The sequence below is a fragment of the Panthera onca genome, chromosome A3, assembly GCF_046562875.1.
Source record: "Panthera onca isolate mPanOnc1 chromosome A3, mPanOnc1 haplotype 2, whole genome shotgun sequence".
NCBI lineage: Eukaryota > Metazoa > Chordata > Mammalia > Carnivora > Felidae > Panthera > Panthera onca.
The window spans coordinates 76,990,982-77,009,242 of record NC_138341.1 but is presented as its reverse complement, the minus strand read 5'-3'; the positions used below and the strand labels follow the sequence as shown (position 1 = coordinate 77,009,242).

At 37.9% G+C, this 18,261-nt stretch overlaps 1 protein-coding gene across 6 annotated transcripts in view; it reads right to left on the bottom strand.

The window, feature by feature from the left end:
- The window catches only part of THADA (THADA armadillo repeat containing), a 325,993-nt gene that overhangs the window by 277,091 nt on the left and 30,641 nt on the right, over window positions 1–18,261 (bottom strand). For 4 of the 6 annotated variants that reach the window (XM_078444418.2, XM_078444419.2, XM_078444423.2 and 1 more), the window contains 5 exons: window positions 16,851–16,974; window positions 9,693–9,844; window positions 7,016–7,229; window positions 2,817–2,952; window positions 2,407–2,543 (listed from right to left, as the gene is read on the bottom strand). In XM_078444418.2, coding sequence (XP_078300544.1) covers window positions 2,407–2,543; window positions 2,817–2,952; window positions 7,016–7,229; window positions 9,693–9,844; window positions 16,851–16,974 — 763 coding nt within the window. The remainder of the gene's footprint in view (window positions 1–2,406; window positions 2,544–2,816; window positions 2,953–7,015; window positions 7,230–9,692; window positions 9,845–16,850; window positions 16,975–18,261) is intronic. The other 2 variants (XM_078444420.2, XM_078444421.2) reach the window with 1 other exon arrangement.

The following is an 18,261-nucleotide window of genomic DNA, read 5'->3' as shown; positions in this document are numbered from 1 at the left end:
AAAAGTCTGTGGGTCACAGACTGTTTTTGAGACCAACAGGTATTTTATTTTTTATTTTTTTTTCAATATATGAAATTTATTGTCAAATTGGTTTCCATACAACACCCAGTGCTCATCCCAAAAGGTGCCCTCCTCAATACCCATCACCCACCCACCCCTCCCTCCCACCCCCCATCAACCCTCAGTTTGTTCTCAGTTTTTAAGAGTCTCTTATGCTTTGGCTCTCTCCCACTCTAACCTCTTTTTTTTTTTTTTTTTCCTTCCCCTCCCCCATGGGTTTCTGTTAAGTTTCTCAGGATCCACATAAGAGTGAAAACATATGGTATCTGTCTTTCTCTGTATGGCTTATTTCACTTAGCATCACACTCTCCAGTTCCATCCACGTTGCTACAAAGGGCCATATTTCGTTCTTTCTCATTGCCATGTAGTACTCCATTGTGTATATAAACCACAATTTCTTTATCCATTCATCAGTTGATGGACATTTAGGCTCTTTCCATAATTTGGCTATTGTTGAGAGTGCTGCTATAAACATTGGGGTACAAGTGCCCCTATGCATCAGTACTCCTGTATCCCTTGGGTAAATTCCTAGCAGTGCTATTGCTGGGTCATAGGGTAGGTCTCTTTTTAATTTTCTGAGGAACCTCCACACTGTTTTCCAGAGTGGCTGCACCAATTTGCATTCCCACCAACAGTGCAAGAGGGTTCCCGTTTCTCCACATCCTCTCCAGCATCTATAGTCTCCTGATTTGTTCATTTTGGCCACTTGACCAACAGGTATTTTAAAACCTGAATAACAAATAGAATTTTAGCATACTCTATAGGCTCCACCCACAATAGGTGACAAACATTCAAGATTTCTCATTCAGAATATACTGGTACTTGCCTGATCCAAATATTAGCTTTGAGATTGAATGTTCCTTACTCCCATGTACTGTTTAAGTAAGAAAACTAAAACATCAAATTTTGGTCAACTCTCAGCCAAAATTAACAAATAACTGTGTCTTAAGATCATGAACCATCATCAATCTGCCAACTCATTTTTAGTTAAGAACAAAATCTAACATTTTCACACAAACACACAACTCCAAGTTACTTTAATTGGGTATTTATGATATATGCTCAGTGTGTTTTTAATACAAGACTCTCATTTGCACTCCAAAATGCATTCACTAACTATGTTTCAACACCAAATGTAAATTTTCTTCATGATTTTCTAGGTGTTCAAAGGAATACTCCTGTTAGTATAACACCTTTAACATCCAATCCCTTCTGGCTGTTGTAATACAGGTATATATATGCCACCTACGACATCCCACACACTTAGTTCCTAACATTTCAGGAATCATTCCTGCATTGGTTTATTCATTATAACAAATATTTATTGTAAACCTCTTTCTACCAGGCACTTGCTAAGCACAAGGGAGGAAAATATTGAGAAGATCCCTGTTAATTAAATTGCAACAACTCCACGTGGAATGCTTTGGGAAGAAGAAAAGTGTAAGAAATGAGACTGGCAAGGTTGCAGGAACCCAACTATTATAGGATCTGATCTGAGGTCACTCAAGTATTTTAAATAAAGGGAGATGGAGTGGGGCAGACAACAAGGGTTAAGCAGAGATAATGTGTAACATGATGAATTATATGAGAAAGGACTGCTGTGAATACAGTGAAAAGGAAATGGAATGAGCCAAGAGATGGGGAGAAACCAGTTGGGAGGCCTGTGGAGTCATCCGAACAAGAGAGGAGAGCCTTGAGTAAGGTTAGAAGATACAGATAAAAGAACAGATTTGAAAGACAGTTAAGGGGCACCACTGAAAGAATGTGAGGACAGGCAGTATATACGGAGCAAGACAGAGATGTCAAGCAGTCCAAGGCTCTTGACTTACGTAAACAGATCTTTGGTAGGGCCATTTACAAAGACACAGGGGTTGGGAGGGAAAAGACAGATGAAAGTTCATGAGTTCAATTTGGGGCATTTTGAGTATCTTCTCCTATTTCCTTTTTTAATTAAATGGTCTTTGTATATCAAATGCTCTTTCCCCATTCCAGATTCCTAACAGGTTGCCCTCTCTGACTGAACCCCACCTCTCTGATTTATCCTGCCCACTCTCCCAGTCCCAGCTGCTATCTAGTAGGTGGTGCTCCGAAATGACAATACTAGAAAATCCAATCTACCCCAGGGGAAAAAGTACTTCACTCATCCTGCTTTATTGATTTGTTTGTTTTGGTTATTTTTTAAGAGTAAAAAACAATACTAAAGTGGCAGCAATCTTACTAATCATAAGTAATTCCTTAACCAACCTATTTAACTTTTATATCTTCCCCAAAAAATAGTTTGGGGGGGTACGTTGGGGGAAGTAATGAGGAAAAATATAATAATTACAGTTTCTTTCATCTGCTGACCTGAATCAGTGTCCATTGGGATGAGGCCTTCTGGGGAGGAACTCTGAATGACCGGAGACACCACGGCAGAAAGCCTATATGACACCAAGAGGAGCTTCTCTACCACAGGTCTCCATTCACTCACCAACTGCAGGCTGCTGCAACAGAAGTCAGTAGGGAAATTTGTAGTAAAAGCAAACAATCAAAAATTGCAAATGGAAATTATGACACATAAGAAGTTGAAACAATTTGTTTCAAAACTGTGCAATCTATGAAATACTTAAGACATATAAAAATATGTGTACATAGGTACCTTTTAAAATCTAATTTTGAATTCTCTTTAACGCAATACATTCCTTTCCTAGGACACATTCCAGTAAAGTTGAGAGCTCAGAAATGCATGCTCGGGAGAGAGCTGTGGATATACTTACTTTAGAGACAACCTCTGCAAAGCTCCTGTTATACAGTGGGCTCGCCCATATAGTGGAAACGATGCTGCTGCCTGAAGCAGAGAATTTTCAGCCTGAGATATTTCCTCCTCAAGATTTTCCAACAAGCATTTGATAACTAGAAAAAGCAAACAAAAACCCAGAATAATGCCAACTTAGAAACACATTTATAAATTTGTGAATAGTTCAACAGTGCCCACAAAAAATCCAACGCAACTAAGCTTTATGTTCAAGGTTTTTTGTTTTTGTTGTTGTTCTTGTTGCTTTCAAAAGAGATCTTTCAGCGGCACCTGGGTGGCCCAGTCTGCTGTGCTTCTGACTCTGGATTTTGGCTCAGGTCATGATCTCATAGTTCATGAGATTGAGCCCCACATGGGGCTACCAGCACAGAGCCTCCTTGGGATTCTCTCTCTCCCTCTCTCTCTGCCCCTCCCCTGCTCGTGCTCACTTATGTATTCTCTCTCTCTCAAATTAAACATTAAAAAAAATAATGAGGAGATCTTCCAAAGTTATCTAGCCTGTTATGTATTTCCAGTTAAGGTAGAACTGTGTCTTTCCTTAACTTCCTGGATCCATTTATAGCATTCACTCTGAATCCTTCCTAGACCTCCTCTATCTGGGGCATCAGACCCAGGCCCATGTGCCATGTGCTATTAGAACAGTTGCTGTTGTTTTAAAATAATGGCTTTATTGAGATATAATTCACGTACCATGCAATGTATACACCTAGTGCACGAGCCAATGGTTTTTAGTATATTCACAGATATGTGCAAATATCAGTACAGTGAATTTTAGAACATTGTAACCCTCTCCCCATCAAAAAACCCTTACCCATTATCAGTCACTCCCCTCCCTCAACCTCTCACCTTCCCCAGGCCTAAGCTTATCTATTTTCTGTCTCTGTAGATTTGCCTATTCTGGACATACCTAAATGGAATCATATATTATATGGCTTTTTTCACTTAGCATAATGTTTTCAAAGTTCATCCATGTTGTAGTGTGTATCAATATTCACTTTTTAATGGCTGAATAACAGTCCATTGTATGAACATATCACATTTTATTTATCCATTTAACAGTTGATGGACATGTGAGCTGTTTCCATTTTCTGGTTATCATGAATAATGTTGGTATCAGCATTCACGTACAAGCTTTTGTTTGGGCATAGTTTTCATTTCTCTTAAGTATATATGCCCAGTATGGACTAAATGTTTGTGTCCTTCCCAAAGTACATATGTTGAAGCCTTAAAGTGTGATGGTATTTGAAAATGGGAGTTTTTAGGAAGTAATTAGGTTTAGATGAGGTCATGAGGGTGGGACCCTGTGATGGGATTAGAGTTCTTAAAAGAAGAGGAAGAGACCAGAGCTTGTTCTCCTCCATGTGAGCACAGAGCAAGAAGGGTGCTCTCTGAAGCCAGGGTAAGGGTTCTCACGAGGCATATGAAACTGCTGGCACCTTAATCTCAAACTCTTCAGCTTCCACAACCGTGAGAAATAAATGTCCATTGTTTAAGCCACCCAGGCTATGGTATCTTGTTAGAGCAGCCTGAGCGTGGAACTGTGGGATCATATAGTAACGCCATGTTTAACTTTTCAAGGAACTGCCAGACTGTTTTCCAATGTGGCTACACCATTTTACATTCCCACAGCAGTGCGTGAGAACCCTATTTTCTCCACATCCCCATACACACGTTATTATCTATTTTCTTGTTTAGAGCCACCCTACTAGGTATGAAGTGCTTCCTCAATGTAATTTTGATTGTATTTCCCTAGTGGCTAATGATGCTGAGCATCTTTTTATGTGATTATTTTTCACATTTGTCTTTTATGGAGAAATGTCTATTCAGATTCTTTGTCCACTTTTAAATTTGGTAATATGCTTCCACTAGCGAGTAGTAAAAATTCTTCATATATTTTAGACACAAGTCCTCTATCAGATAAAGGAGTTGCAAATATGTTTTCCCTTCTACAGGTTGTCTTCTCACTTTCTTGATGGTCCGCTTGACATACACAAGTTTCAAATTTTGATGAAGGCCAATTTATCTATATTGTCTTTGTTTGCTTGTGCTTTAGGTGTCAGATCCAAGAAACCACTGCCTAACCTAAGATCACATAGATTTACACCCATGTTTTCTTTTTACCTTTTGCAGTTAGGTCTTTGGTTCATTTTAAACTAATTTTTGTAATATGGTATGAAGTAGTGGGTTCAATTTCATTCTTTTGTGTATAAATATCCAGTTATCCCAGCATAGCTCAGCAGCTTTAAATTTTAGAATTATGTTTAACCAGTAAATTATTAACATTTAGAATATATAAGTCCTAAAAATCAATAGGAAAAAGACAAACAACCCTATAGAAAACTAAACAAAGGCATTTCACAGAAGGGGAGAAGCAAATGGCTTACAAACATGTAAAAAGATGTTCAATTACATTAGCCATCAGAAAAATGCAAGATGAAACCACAAGATACTACTTTATATTCCATAAACTTTTAAAATCTGACAAGGGCAAGTTCTGGTGATGATATAATACACCACAACTCTCATAATTTATTGGTAGGAATGTAATTTAAAAATCTATTTGGCATCATCTAGTTAAACTGAGGATACACATATTTTATGACTAGGCTATTATCCTTTTTTGTTTACCATAAACTCCTAGACATGTCTAATAGAAGATATACATACGAGAGTGTTCATATCAGCATTACTTATTTAGAAAGAAGTCCATCAACAGGAAAATGTACTAATAAATTGCAGTAAACTCGTATAATACATATGGTACTATTTATATAAAATTCAAAATCATGTAAAAGTAAATAATACATTGCTTGAATGATATATACATGGGTGGCAAAATCTAGGTAAAATAAAGATGAAAGACTGACATAATATATAGGACAGTAATTATACGGCAAGGGGAGGGAGCCAGGATAAAGGAGAGGCTTCAAAGGTATGGGTGCTGTTGTACTTCTTAAGTTGTGTGTTATCACCTAGCTTGGGAATAAAACTTGTGAAATTTTTATACTATTACTATTTAAATCCCAAATATATTTAAATATTTTTTGTATGCATGAAAAATTTCACAAAGTTTTTAAATGCCTTGAATTTAAAAAATCCTGTACATAAGGGGCCCTTGGGTGGCTCAGTCGGGTTAAGAATCCGACTTCAGCTCAGGTCATGATTTCACGGTTTATGAGTTCGAGCCCCGCCATTGGCTCTCTGCCATCAGTGCAGAGCCTGCTTCAGATCCTCTTTCATCCTCTTTGCCCTTCCCCCACTTGCTCGCTCACTCTTTCTCCAAAATAAAAAAACATTAAAAAATGAATAAAATAAATCCTGTACATGAACTCCCCAGTTTACCCGAAGTGCAAACCTCTTCCTCTCATGTATCAGGGTCTCCTTTCAAACCCAGGCCTGAAGCAACTAGAGTGAGTAAGTGCCATCTTCCATGGCACTGTCACCTCTCTATCCCCAGATCCATGGCCACGTTTCCACCAGAACTACCCAGGGCCTCCTAATTTTTTCCCATTATTAGTTCTCCTTTTCACAGCATTTTTGCCATCTTGGAGAGAACAACTTTTAATACTCTTCCTACATCTGACCTCTCTCTCTTTTTAAATAAAAATTCATATCTGTCCTCACAATTCCAAAATGAAGATTTACTAGCACAAAAGTAAATACATGAATCCTCAACAAATATTCATTGGAAGTCACTAGGCCTCAGCCAACTTAGACCCTAGGTCTTGGAACCGGCTATGGGAAGAGTAAAAGGCAGGAGTGGGACAGCCAGTGAAAGCATGAGCCCTGACAGACAAAGGAACTCTGCTCTATATAGAAACAGCAATGATGATCTGGCTGTAGATACAGAAAAATTTCTGCAAAAAAAAAAAAAAAGCACAATTTTTGGCAGAGAAAGAGGTCCTATTTAAGTAAGAGCTGTATTAATATACATTTGTATATCTACTTATTTAACACGAACTCTCTGTGTAGAAACAGTGTCATAGCTGAGTAAACTATTTACTTGCAAAAGAGAAATTCATGTATTCTCATATGCTGGTAAACTCTTAAATAAAAAACACCAAGTAAATGTTTAACCACTAGCAATGCTAACTAAATGAATAGTGAGAAAGATACTGGTTTTGATAAGCGACAGCAAAAGGTCATTTATTCAATACAAACCCATTAATGTGTTCCTTTCCACCACAATAGCAGATGTATCTCCATCACCACATGCAGCTTGTTGAGTTTGTAAGTAGGCAGAGAGAGATGAGGGGAGGGCATTCTGCCAGATTAAGAAGTTCAGCAGGTAGGAAGCTGTCACACAGTCATATGGCTTGGTGCTTGTGCTGAGCTCCAGTGCTGCCTGGAATAAGCCTTGCAGTTTCTCCGAATCCTAGAATAAATCACAGACTCAGTAACTGTCACTGAAACATTTCTTTGATTTGAAGGGATAGTACATATTTAAAAACAGAGCCTGCCACATAACTGTACTCAGTATAAACATTAATTCAATTCCCTTTCTCCCTGAATATAGGTTAGACTTTTTATTATAGTAATTATTGATTATTATTATTCAGCTCTAATGATGAGGATCTTGAATGTAATTTCTTTGGGAAATGCAACATTGATAATGCTTTTCTTTTTTAAAGCACCTCTTTCTCCAGCAGAAATATGCTTTTTCCTGTAGAAATGGCCAGATCATCTTTGTTATTTCCACATGGAGTTTTTTGTACACTGAAGTTTATTTTACCTGTGTTGTGTCCACACAAAAGGACAAATCCACCAGGCTATTCCTGGTGAAAATCCATGTATATGTGTAAAAAATAAAGTGCTCATATCAGCCTCAGAAATTCTGCATCAGAGCTCCCACACCTCTATCTCATAGAAACATCCACTCACATGTCTGTCCTAACGAGGAAAAGGACAGTTCACTGTAACATGCATGGAAAGGCACTGGGCTGAAGTCAGGAGATGTGGGTCCTAGTCCCAAATCCATAGTAGACAGACTGCATATTCAGTACACTGGGACTTAGGGTTTCATGGCTCAATTATATTAATTCTACTAGGATTATTCCAGAACTGTCTAATACAAGGGGAAAAAATCATTATAAACTTAATTTTCAATTTGGTTATAGGTATATAGATATTTAATTTAATTGGAAATCTATTTATTTCTAACAGGTAACAAACATACTGATTCAAATACCTATTTCTTTCAGTTTAAATTCTTTGCCATTTGATATGTTTAATTTTCTGCGACCTAAAAAACTTAAAGATAGGGGCCAAAAGCTCAAATCTAAATAAATATTAGAAAGAACCAATTGAGCACCTAAGCCATTTTTTTGTAACTTACAGTTAAGTCCCAGAATTGCTTAACTAACAATTAGTAAGAAACACAATACATGGCCTTTGGAGTCTAAAATATCTTTGTTCTATCATCTGAGGTCAGTAAAAATATAATATAAAGACCTTGGATATGTAGCTCCACAAGAAAAAAGGGCAACAGACTATCTGAGTAGTAAAACCATGTATTACAAAGATATGCCATCAAAAACATATATACACAGAAAACATATATATATACATATATATACACACACAGGTCCTTAGAGAGAATAGTTAGGATTTAAAAACATTTTAAAGTTACATCAAAGGACCAAGTTTTTCATATAGGTGCTATAATATACCCTCCCACACAAGATATTCTCGAAATATTTGCCAAGTATGAGTCATCTATATGATACAAGGCTTCAGTGTGATGAATGGTAAGGGGCAAGGAGGATGGGAAGGTGGGAGAAGAGAAAGGAAACAGAGGAAGAGAAAGCATCTCCTTTAAAAACTCTATATGGTACAAAAGTTTGAAGCCTAAGCACCAAAAGAAGCTTCTGCTTAGCAGGGCACCTGAACGATGCTCTAAGATACTGCAATGCCATCTAGAAGCCAATGAAACAGACACCTTGTGCTCTCTGACATGCGCTCCTATAGAATCCCACTGTATCTATAAGCTGTCCCACCCTAAATAGAGCCTAACAGCCAGAGAACAGACCATGGCTCAGCTGCAGCCCCTCTAGGCACCTTTGGCCTCTATACAGTTCTAACAGAAAGCCATAGCAAAGCTCTGGAGCCAGTGAATCCACAGCTGCTGGTGGTCATAGCCTCAGAATATACCTCAAGGGCAGAGCCAAGCACCCCACGTTGTGCCATCACTCCTAGCCCACCTTCGCTTCTCACCCTACAGCTAGAAGTGCCAGTTGTCAGGAAGAGACAACTTCTCTTAGGGGCTGGGGCTGGGGCTGGGGCTGGGGCTGGGGCTGGGGTAGGAGGCCAAGGAAGAGAACTGTTGTTAACCTCAAGTGCTCTGAGTTTCAGTCTCAGTTTAGCTACTGCTTGTTGGAAGATCAGAAACATGTTCTCTACCTCACTTACACTCAGCTTCCCAGTCAACTTGGCAAGGATGTTATCTCAAAATACTCAAGTTACTGTAAGTGATGTGTTTGGACCGAATATTAACATGTCCACGGGAACTGGGGAGACCGCAGTTAACTGAAATCTATGAAAAATCTTGTGGGTAATAAAACCTACTGCTTCTTACACCTCCTTTTTTTATCAAAACAATAAAAAAAGCAAAGCTCACAGATGTGGACTTTGTTTTCTCTTATGGTATTTCCTCCTTCCCTATCATCCATCCCTACCTACCACCCTGCAACAGTATACGTATGATAACTGAAATAGTCAGAAGATGTGAGAAGGCAGACGCAAAGAGCCTGGACAATCCAGATTGCTTTATTTGCTGCTAAAACTAGAAAGCTTTCATGCATATACCACATTTACGTTTATATAGGAAAAGACCAAAGACCTGGAATTGTACAACTGTTTTTGGTAACTTCATCAGAAGATCAAATGCTAAAATTTTCACTTCTTCAAAAGTACTGGTAAAACATTCCATTAGTGTTTGGAAACGACCGACATCGATATCATGACTCAGCTGATACACTGTTTGGACTTGACCTAAAAAAAGAAAAAGATTTAAAAGTGAATAAAAGAGGGAGGCACTTGGCTGGCTCAGTCAACAGTACATGCAACTCTTGATCTCAGGGTCGTGAGTTCAAGCCTCACCTTGGGTGTGGAGCTTACTTTAAAAGGTAAATAAATAAAGGTGTTTGGGTGGCTCAGTTGGTTAAGCGACCCACTTTGGCTTAGGTCATGATCTCGCAATTCATGAGTCTGAGCACCACATCAGGCTCTATGCTAACAGCTCAGAGCTTGGAACCTGCTTCAGATTCTGTCTCCCTCTCTCTCTCTGCCCCTCCCCTGCTCACACTCTGTCTCCCTCTCCCTCAAAAATAAATAAACATTAAAAAAATTATTTTAGGGGCGCCTGGGTGGCGCAGTCGGTTAAGCGTCCGACTTCAGCCAGGTCACGATCTCGCGGTCCGTGAGTTCGAGCCCCGCGTCAGGCTCTGGGCTGATGGCTCGGAGCCTGGAGCCTGTTTCCGATTCTGCGTCTCCCTCTCTCTCTGCCCCTCCCCCGTTCATGCTCTGTCTCTCTCTGTCCCAAAAATAAATAAAAAAAAAAAAAAAAAAAAAACGTTGAAAAAAAAAAAAATTATTTTAATAAATAAATAATAATATTTTAAGTTAATAAAAGAAAAAGGAAATCAACATGTTTAAATTATTTGGTCAAATTTAAAGAAAAATTCACACTTCACAGTTTATCCAGAGTAGCATATAAAAGAATAATTTGTCCTTTATTTCCTAAAATGATAAAATAATAAAGTTCCCCAAATAAAAAATACTTTTTAAAATTTTGTTTAAAACCATTCTCTTTCAAAGAGTATGTTGTATATAAAAGATCCCAAAGTTGGTTTTTAAATAAATAAAAACAAATTTCGGAATTCATCTTTTAAAAAATCTTTGTAAAATGTCTTGATCTGGAATCCAAAGTCCTACCACCTTAGTTAAATCAATGCAGAATAATCAATGACATATCCTAATAGAATCACGGAGCATCAAAGATAAAGAAGGAATCTTTTGGTCATTCAGACACAAAATTCATCTACAAAATGGAAAAAATTAAGCTGGCTTTATTCTTTGCCTTAGCAACACATGAGGCTAGAAGACAGTGGAGCAATGCTTACAACATCCTCAGGGAAAGTTGTGGTGAAAAATTATACATCAAAATCCTATTCCTGGGGCGCCTGGGTGGCTCAGTCGGTTGGGCGGCTGACTCCGGCTCGGGTCATGATCTCGTGGTCCGTGAGTTCGAGCCCCGCGTCGGGCTCTGTGCTGACAGCTCAGAGCCTGGAGCCTGTTTCAGATTCTGTGTCTCCCTCTCTCTCTGACCCTCCCCCGTTCATGCTCTGTCTCTCTCTGTCTCAAAAATAAATAAATGTAAAAAAAAAAATTTAAAAAAAAAAAAAAAAAAAAAAATCCTATTCCAGCATCATGTGTAACAGCAACATAAGCATTTCTGGAGGTATAAGAAATTAAGAACTACATTTCCCCAAAAACTCTTCTCAAAGAAAAGATGAATTTCAGCCAACCAAGAAATGAACAGAAAAACTATCACAAAAGAATGATGGTAGTCACCAAGTCCACTTAAATCTAAGATTAAGACTAAACAACTATGGGAATAATGGGCTTCACAGAAGAATGTAAAGAACACTTAACAAATGAACCACTGATAATACCTGAAAACATTCCTATGTTAATTTGAGGCATGATATTCAATATGATGTGCATTTCTTATTTAATATTAACAAGTTAGTGGAACCCTGTGAAACTCCTAGAGCAAGTAAATCAAGTTTTTGTCATTTATTTACACCTCAGTTCAAATTTGCTTCTTTTCCAACTCAGATGCTTTTAATTTCTTTTTCTTGCCTTACTGCTCTGGCTAAAGCTTTCAGTACAATGGTGGTCAGTAGTGGTCAAAGTGGACATCTGTATCTTGTTCCTGATCACAGAGGAAAGGCTTTCGATCTTTCACCATTGAGTATGGTGCGATTTTCATGAATGTCCTTTATCCTATTAAGAAAGCTCCCTTCAGGGCACCTGGGTGGCTCAGTAGGTTGAGCATCCGACTTTGGCTCAGGTCGTGATCTCAAGGTCCTTGAGTTTGAGCCCCAAGTCGGGCTCTGTGCAGACAGCTTGGAGCCTGGATCCTGCTTTGGATTCTGTGTCTCCCTCTCTCTCTCTCTGCACCTCCCCCACCCCACCCCCCCCGACCCCGCTCGTGTCTGTCTCTGTCTTAAAAATACATAAATGTTCAAAACAACTGAAAGCAAGCAAGCAAGCAAGCTCCCTTCTATTCCTAGTTTCCTAAGTGTTCTTTATCATGACAGGGCACTGCTGAATTTTGTCAACACTTTTCTGCATCAATACAGATTATCATGGGTTTTTTTTTTCCCCTTCATTTTAATGTGGTGTATTACATTGACCTTTTTTTTTTTTTTTATGTTAAACCACCCTTGCATTCCTGGAATAAATTCCACTTAATTAGCTATGGGTATAATACTTTTAATATGCTGTTGGGTTTGGTTTGCTAACATTCTGTAGAGAATTTTTATATTTATGTTTATAAGCGATACCAGCCTATAGTTTTCTTGCGGTATCTTTGTCTGGCTTTGGTAACAGGGTGATGCTGGCTCCACAGAATGAGTCTGGAAATGTTCCCTTCTGTCCAATTTTTTGGAAGAGTCTGAGAAGGGCTGATTTTAAGTCTTTAAATGTTTGGTAGAATTAGCAGTGGAGCCACTCCCTCTAGACTTTTCTTTGCTGATACGCTTTTGGTTACTGACTCCATCTCTTATTTGCTACACATAACAAGTTCTCTGTTTAAGTCAGTAACTTTATGTTTCTAGGAATCTGTCCATTTCATCTAAGTTATCCAATTTATTGAAAATACAATTGTTCATAGTATTGTCTTAAAATCATTTTTATTTCTATAAGGTAATAGAATAATGTCCCTGCTTACATTTCTGATCTTAAGTTATTTGCACCTTCTTTTGTTTTTTTCTTGTAGCTAAAATTTTGTCAATTTTGTTGACCTTTTAAAAAAACCAACTTAAAAAAAAAACCAACTTTGGTTTCATTGATTCTCTATAATGTTTTCCTATTCTCCATTTCACTCATTTATCATATTATTATTTCCTTCCTTCTGCTAATTGTGGGCTGTTTGCTCTTCTTTTTCTAATACTTTGAGGTGTAAAGTTAAGTTATTGATTTGAGATCATTTCTCTTTTTTAATGTAGGCGTTTACAGCTGTAAATCTCCCTATAAGCTTTTGCTTCATCCCGTAAGTTCTGGTAAATCGTACTTTGGTTTTTATTCATCTCAAAGTATTTTCTAATCTCCTTTGTGATTTCTTCTTTGACCCACTGCTCGTTTAGGAACTTTGCTCAAATCTGAAACCATCTCTGACACCACGGACGGAAACAGCTTCCCATCCTAGCAGACACTCAATATTCCCCCCACTTTCCTTCCTGAAATATTTTTTCATAATACTTCTCTCCATCTGAAATTCTATACATTACTTGTTAATTTATTGTCTGTCCCCCTTCACTGAAATATCTAAGCTCAAAAATGGGAAGCATTTTGGGGCACCTGGGTGGCTCAGTCTGTTGACCATCCAACTCTTGGTTTTGGCTCAGGTCATGATCCCAGGGTTGTGAGATTGAACCCCACATTGGGCTCTGTGCTAAGCATAGAACCTGCTTAGGATTCTCCCTCTCTCCTTCTCCCTCTGCCCTTCCCTGCACATGCTCACTCTCTCTCTTGCTCTCTCCCAAATAAAAAAAAAAAATTTTAATAGGAACCATTTTGCTTTGTACACTACATATCCTTGGCTGCTTGACATGTAATAAGCACTAAATAAGTATTTGCTGAGCAAACCCTTTTAATATAACTGTGGAATCCAATTTAGCACCATGAATACCATGACATTTTACTCTGAGTGAAAAAGGAACATGTGGTTTATTCTTCTTGAACTTAAGATATACTTGAGTAAAGGCAGAAACCATCTTGACTAATCCCACATCAGTAAAATAAAATAAAAACCCACATTCAAGTTCTTGAGATAAAGATGAAGAATGAATTTATGTTTCCCACACTGTATTTCACAGCCATGCCTCTTTAGCTTCCTTTAAAGTTAATGGGTAAAGTGTGGCCTGCTGCATTTGCATTACCTTCCAGTTGTTTAATTAACATAATTACTGTGATATCAGTCACTGCCCAATTATATGTGACTCACTCATTAGGAAGATGACTCAGGTTTTTCACTTTTAAAGTACATTTAAACATATTAAACTACTCACAGAGCCTGGGTGGCTCAGTTGGTTAAATGCCTAACTCTTGATTTGGGTTCAGGTCATGAGTTCAAGCCCCATATCTAGCTCTGTGCTGGTAACGCAGAGCCTGCTTGGGATTCTTTCTCTCTCTCCCTCTGTCTCTGCGCCTCCCCTGCTTGCACGTGTTCCCTTTCTCTCTCAAAATAAATAAACTCTAAAAAATAATAATAAAATTAATTAACTAAACTACTCTCTCAATTAAAAAAAATAACAATATTGGGGTGCCTGTGTGGCTCAGTCAGGTTAAGCACCTGATTCTTGGTGTCGAGCCCTGCATGGGGCTCTGCACTGCCTGCTTGAGATTCCCTCCTTCTCTCTTTGCCCCTCCACCATGCACTCTCTCTCTCTCTCTCTCAAATAAATAAACTTTAAAAAGTTACCAATATTAATTCAGCCTATTATTTCCATACACCTAGGTGCAACTCTAACTACACTAAACACAGAAAAATTTTTGTTAAGTGGATAATCAATCATTCTCAGGTAAAACCTTATCTTCTAGGGGCTCAGTCAGTTGAGCATCTGACTTCGGCTCAGGTCATGATCTCACAGTTCATGGGTTCACACCCCGCGTCAGGCTCTGTCCTGACAGCTCGGAGCGTGAAGCCTGCTTCGGATTCTGTGTCTCCCTCTCTCTCTGCACTTCCCCTCTCATGCTCTCCCTCTCTCTCCTTCAAAACTAAACAAACATCAAAAAAATGTAAAAAAAAAAACAACAAAAAACCTTATCTTCTAAATTAAGTTATAATATGACATAAATTCCTTAAACCGATGGGATAGCCCTGTATTCATTTTCTGTGCATAAAGTCACAAGTTACCATAAACCTGGTGACTTAAAACCAGAGAAATCTATTTTTTCACAGTACTGGATCCATTTTGACTAATGTCCTATTAGTCTGATATGAAGGTGCCGGTGGAGCCACACTTGCTCTGGAGGTTCTAAGAACTCATTGCTCACCTCTTCCAGCTTCTGATGGCTGCCAGTATTCCATGGCTTGAAGCCATATCACTCCAATCTCCATGTCCACTGTTGACTCCTCCTCTTCTGTGTGTCACATCTCCCTCTGTTCCTCTCTAATAACAACAGCTGTGGTGGATTTAGGCCCACCCACATAATCAGGACTATCTTAAGACCCTTAACTTAATCATATCTGCAAAGGCCTGCTTTCTAGGTAAGGTTCACATTAACAGGTTCTAAGGATTTGATGCTATCTTTTGTAGGTGGAGCTTGGGCCTACCACACTTACCTTAATCAGGTGATCAAATTAATCACCATGAATAACAGGACAAACCAGTATCATGTATCTCCTGATAACATGCCCTGAGAAGAGCACCACATTACTTATGCATTATACCTACCAAAAATGCACAACCTGAATCAATCGAAACAATAAGGCAAACCCAAATGGAGATACATTCTCTCAAAATGTTAATGTCACGAAATAAAAAACTTTCCAGATTAAAGGAGGCTTAAGAGGCATAACAGTGAAATGCAATGTGTGATCTGGGATTGGTTCCCGGATCACAGTAAAAATCTTTTTCTAAGAAAGGCCACTCATTGGGACAACTGGCAAATTTTGTCGTGGATTATATAATAGATAATAGCATATCAACATTAAATTTCCTGAATTTGATCATTGTGTTGTGGTTAAAAAAAAAATAACGAAAGAGAGATAAACCAAATATAGCAAAATAATAACAACTGATGAATCTAGGTAGAGGGTACATGGCCGTTTGTGAACTATTCTTGAAACTTTGCTCTTGGTTTGAATCTTTTCAAAACAAAAACTTAGAAAAAAAAAATGGTGTTCTTTAAATGAAGCAGGGCTGCATGAACAGCAAAAACCATCCTCCTCCCTGCCAAAACATTACACTTTGCCTAAAAATTTAAACTAAAAATAATAATAACCCAATTACAGTGTAAAGCCTCCTGGTCCTCTGGCCATTCCCTCCAAAAGAACAGCTGAGCAGGATATTTTTCTATTTAACCACAGTCAAGAAACACTGAGCACAAACAAGAAATCCACATTAAAACGTACACACTTAATTAAGTGCAGGGATAAAAAGAACTATTTGTTGTCAGAAAGGAAAAAAACTGACTCAGAAGGAAGTTAAATGTTCATCCTCTTGAGTACCCCACAGGCGAAATAAAGGGTATCATTAAACCAGAATGCCTGGAAATGACATCCACATACTGTCTTTCTGAAACCAGATTGGGACTTATGAAACTGAGAGCATATAAGGGAAACCACATTTTAACCACAAAGACTCACTGAGGAATGTTTTACATAAAGAGGCTATTATTTTTTTTAAAGAAGCTATTATTTTTTTTAATTTTTAAAACTTAAAGGACAGATTGTACACTATCTGAAAACAGCAACACATGAATTGGGGGTTGAGAGAAGCCACTCTTCTCATCATAAGCATAATCCGTGAAAACTGTAGTTTTGGGCTGGGAAATAATGATCACTGAAAACAATTCCTCAGCCTTACGTCCCTAAATGACAAATTTAATTATGTCCAAGGAAGAATTATATAGTGAGAATAAAACCTCCTATAAGAACCTAAATAAAAGATGACAAAACTAAAACTTTAAGTAAGACAAAATGTTGAAAAAAGTATGTGTTTTGCAAGAAAAAAATACTTTTCTCCAAACATTATTGAAAGCTTACCTTCTGGGACTGGAAAAACTTCAGCTACTGAGCCTAAAATGGTTAAAGCTGAAAATCTAGTTGGGTAGGAAGAACCAGGAAACAGCGCTTCAAAAAGACTGTTGCAAATGGATGACATGAAATTCTAAAAAAAAAAAAAAAAAAAAAAAATTATAGTAAGTAACTTAACTCATAATAGGTTATCTTCAAAGTAACACCTTTAAGAGTGGGGTTCTTTTTTTTGGCAAACCATAAAAGACTCTTAAATACAGAGAACAAATAGGGTTGCTGGAGAGCTGTTGGGTGAGGGGATGAGCTAAATGGGCATTAAGGAGGGCACTTGTTGGGATGAGCACTGGGTGTTATACATAAGTGATGAATAACTAAATTCTATTCCTGAAACCATTATTACACTATATGTTAATTAACTGGGATTTGAATTAAAAAAAAGAGTGGAGTTTTCTTTTTTTTTTAATGTTTATTTATTTATTTTGAGAAGACAGAGACAGTGCAAATTGGGGAGGGGCAGAGAGAGAGGGAAACTCCAAGCAGGCTCCCCGTTGTCAGCGCAGAACTCGATATAGGACTCGAACCCATGAAGGAGTGAGATCATGACCTGAGCCAAAACCAAGAGTCAGACACTTAACTGACTGAGCCACACAGGTGCCCGAACTGGGCTCCTTTTTTAATTAACAGGGAAAATATTTTTAAAAACAATACTAGTTGTTCATTTCCTTGACAATTCAGATTGGTACCCTTGACCGTAACCCTATCTCTATAGGGTCAAGGAGTACAATTTCTATTGTAGTCTATACAAGAAAAAAGTACACATTTTTAGTGAGAACAAGATCCGTTCTGCTCTGACTTGTGCTAAAGCCGTACGAATATTGGTTTCTTCACCAGAGGCATTCGAGTATGTATATTTTTTAAAGTTTTTTTTAATGACCCCCCCCCCCAAAATCCAATACATACTACTTTGATAAATTTGGTAAATATAATACTTGATAAATGTGGCTCTAATGACACAAATCATAAAAAGATCCAACTATTCCACTGTATTCTATCTTCCCCTTTGAGACTCTGGCTCTACCATTCTCTTTATATAAATGTTAAGGAAAAAAATGGAAACTTTTAGCAAAATGCAATTTAAAAAAAAAGCAAAATGGGAAATAGTTTATCCAAGATAAAGTCTTCTTCCTCTGGTTAAAATACTAATAATTATTACTATTTCTGTGTAACACTGAAGAGAAAACTTAGAAGGAAAAGCTATGATTCTCAAGCATCTCATATACCACTATGCCCCAACAACATATAACTGAGCAGCACATAAGCAGTTCTAGTCCCAACTGATTCCAGAAAGGACCTTGGCATTCATTTCTTTGGTCAATGACATACAATCATGGGGATTTATCTTATAGGCCCTTACAAGCTC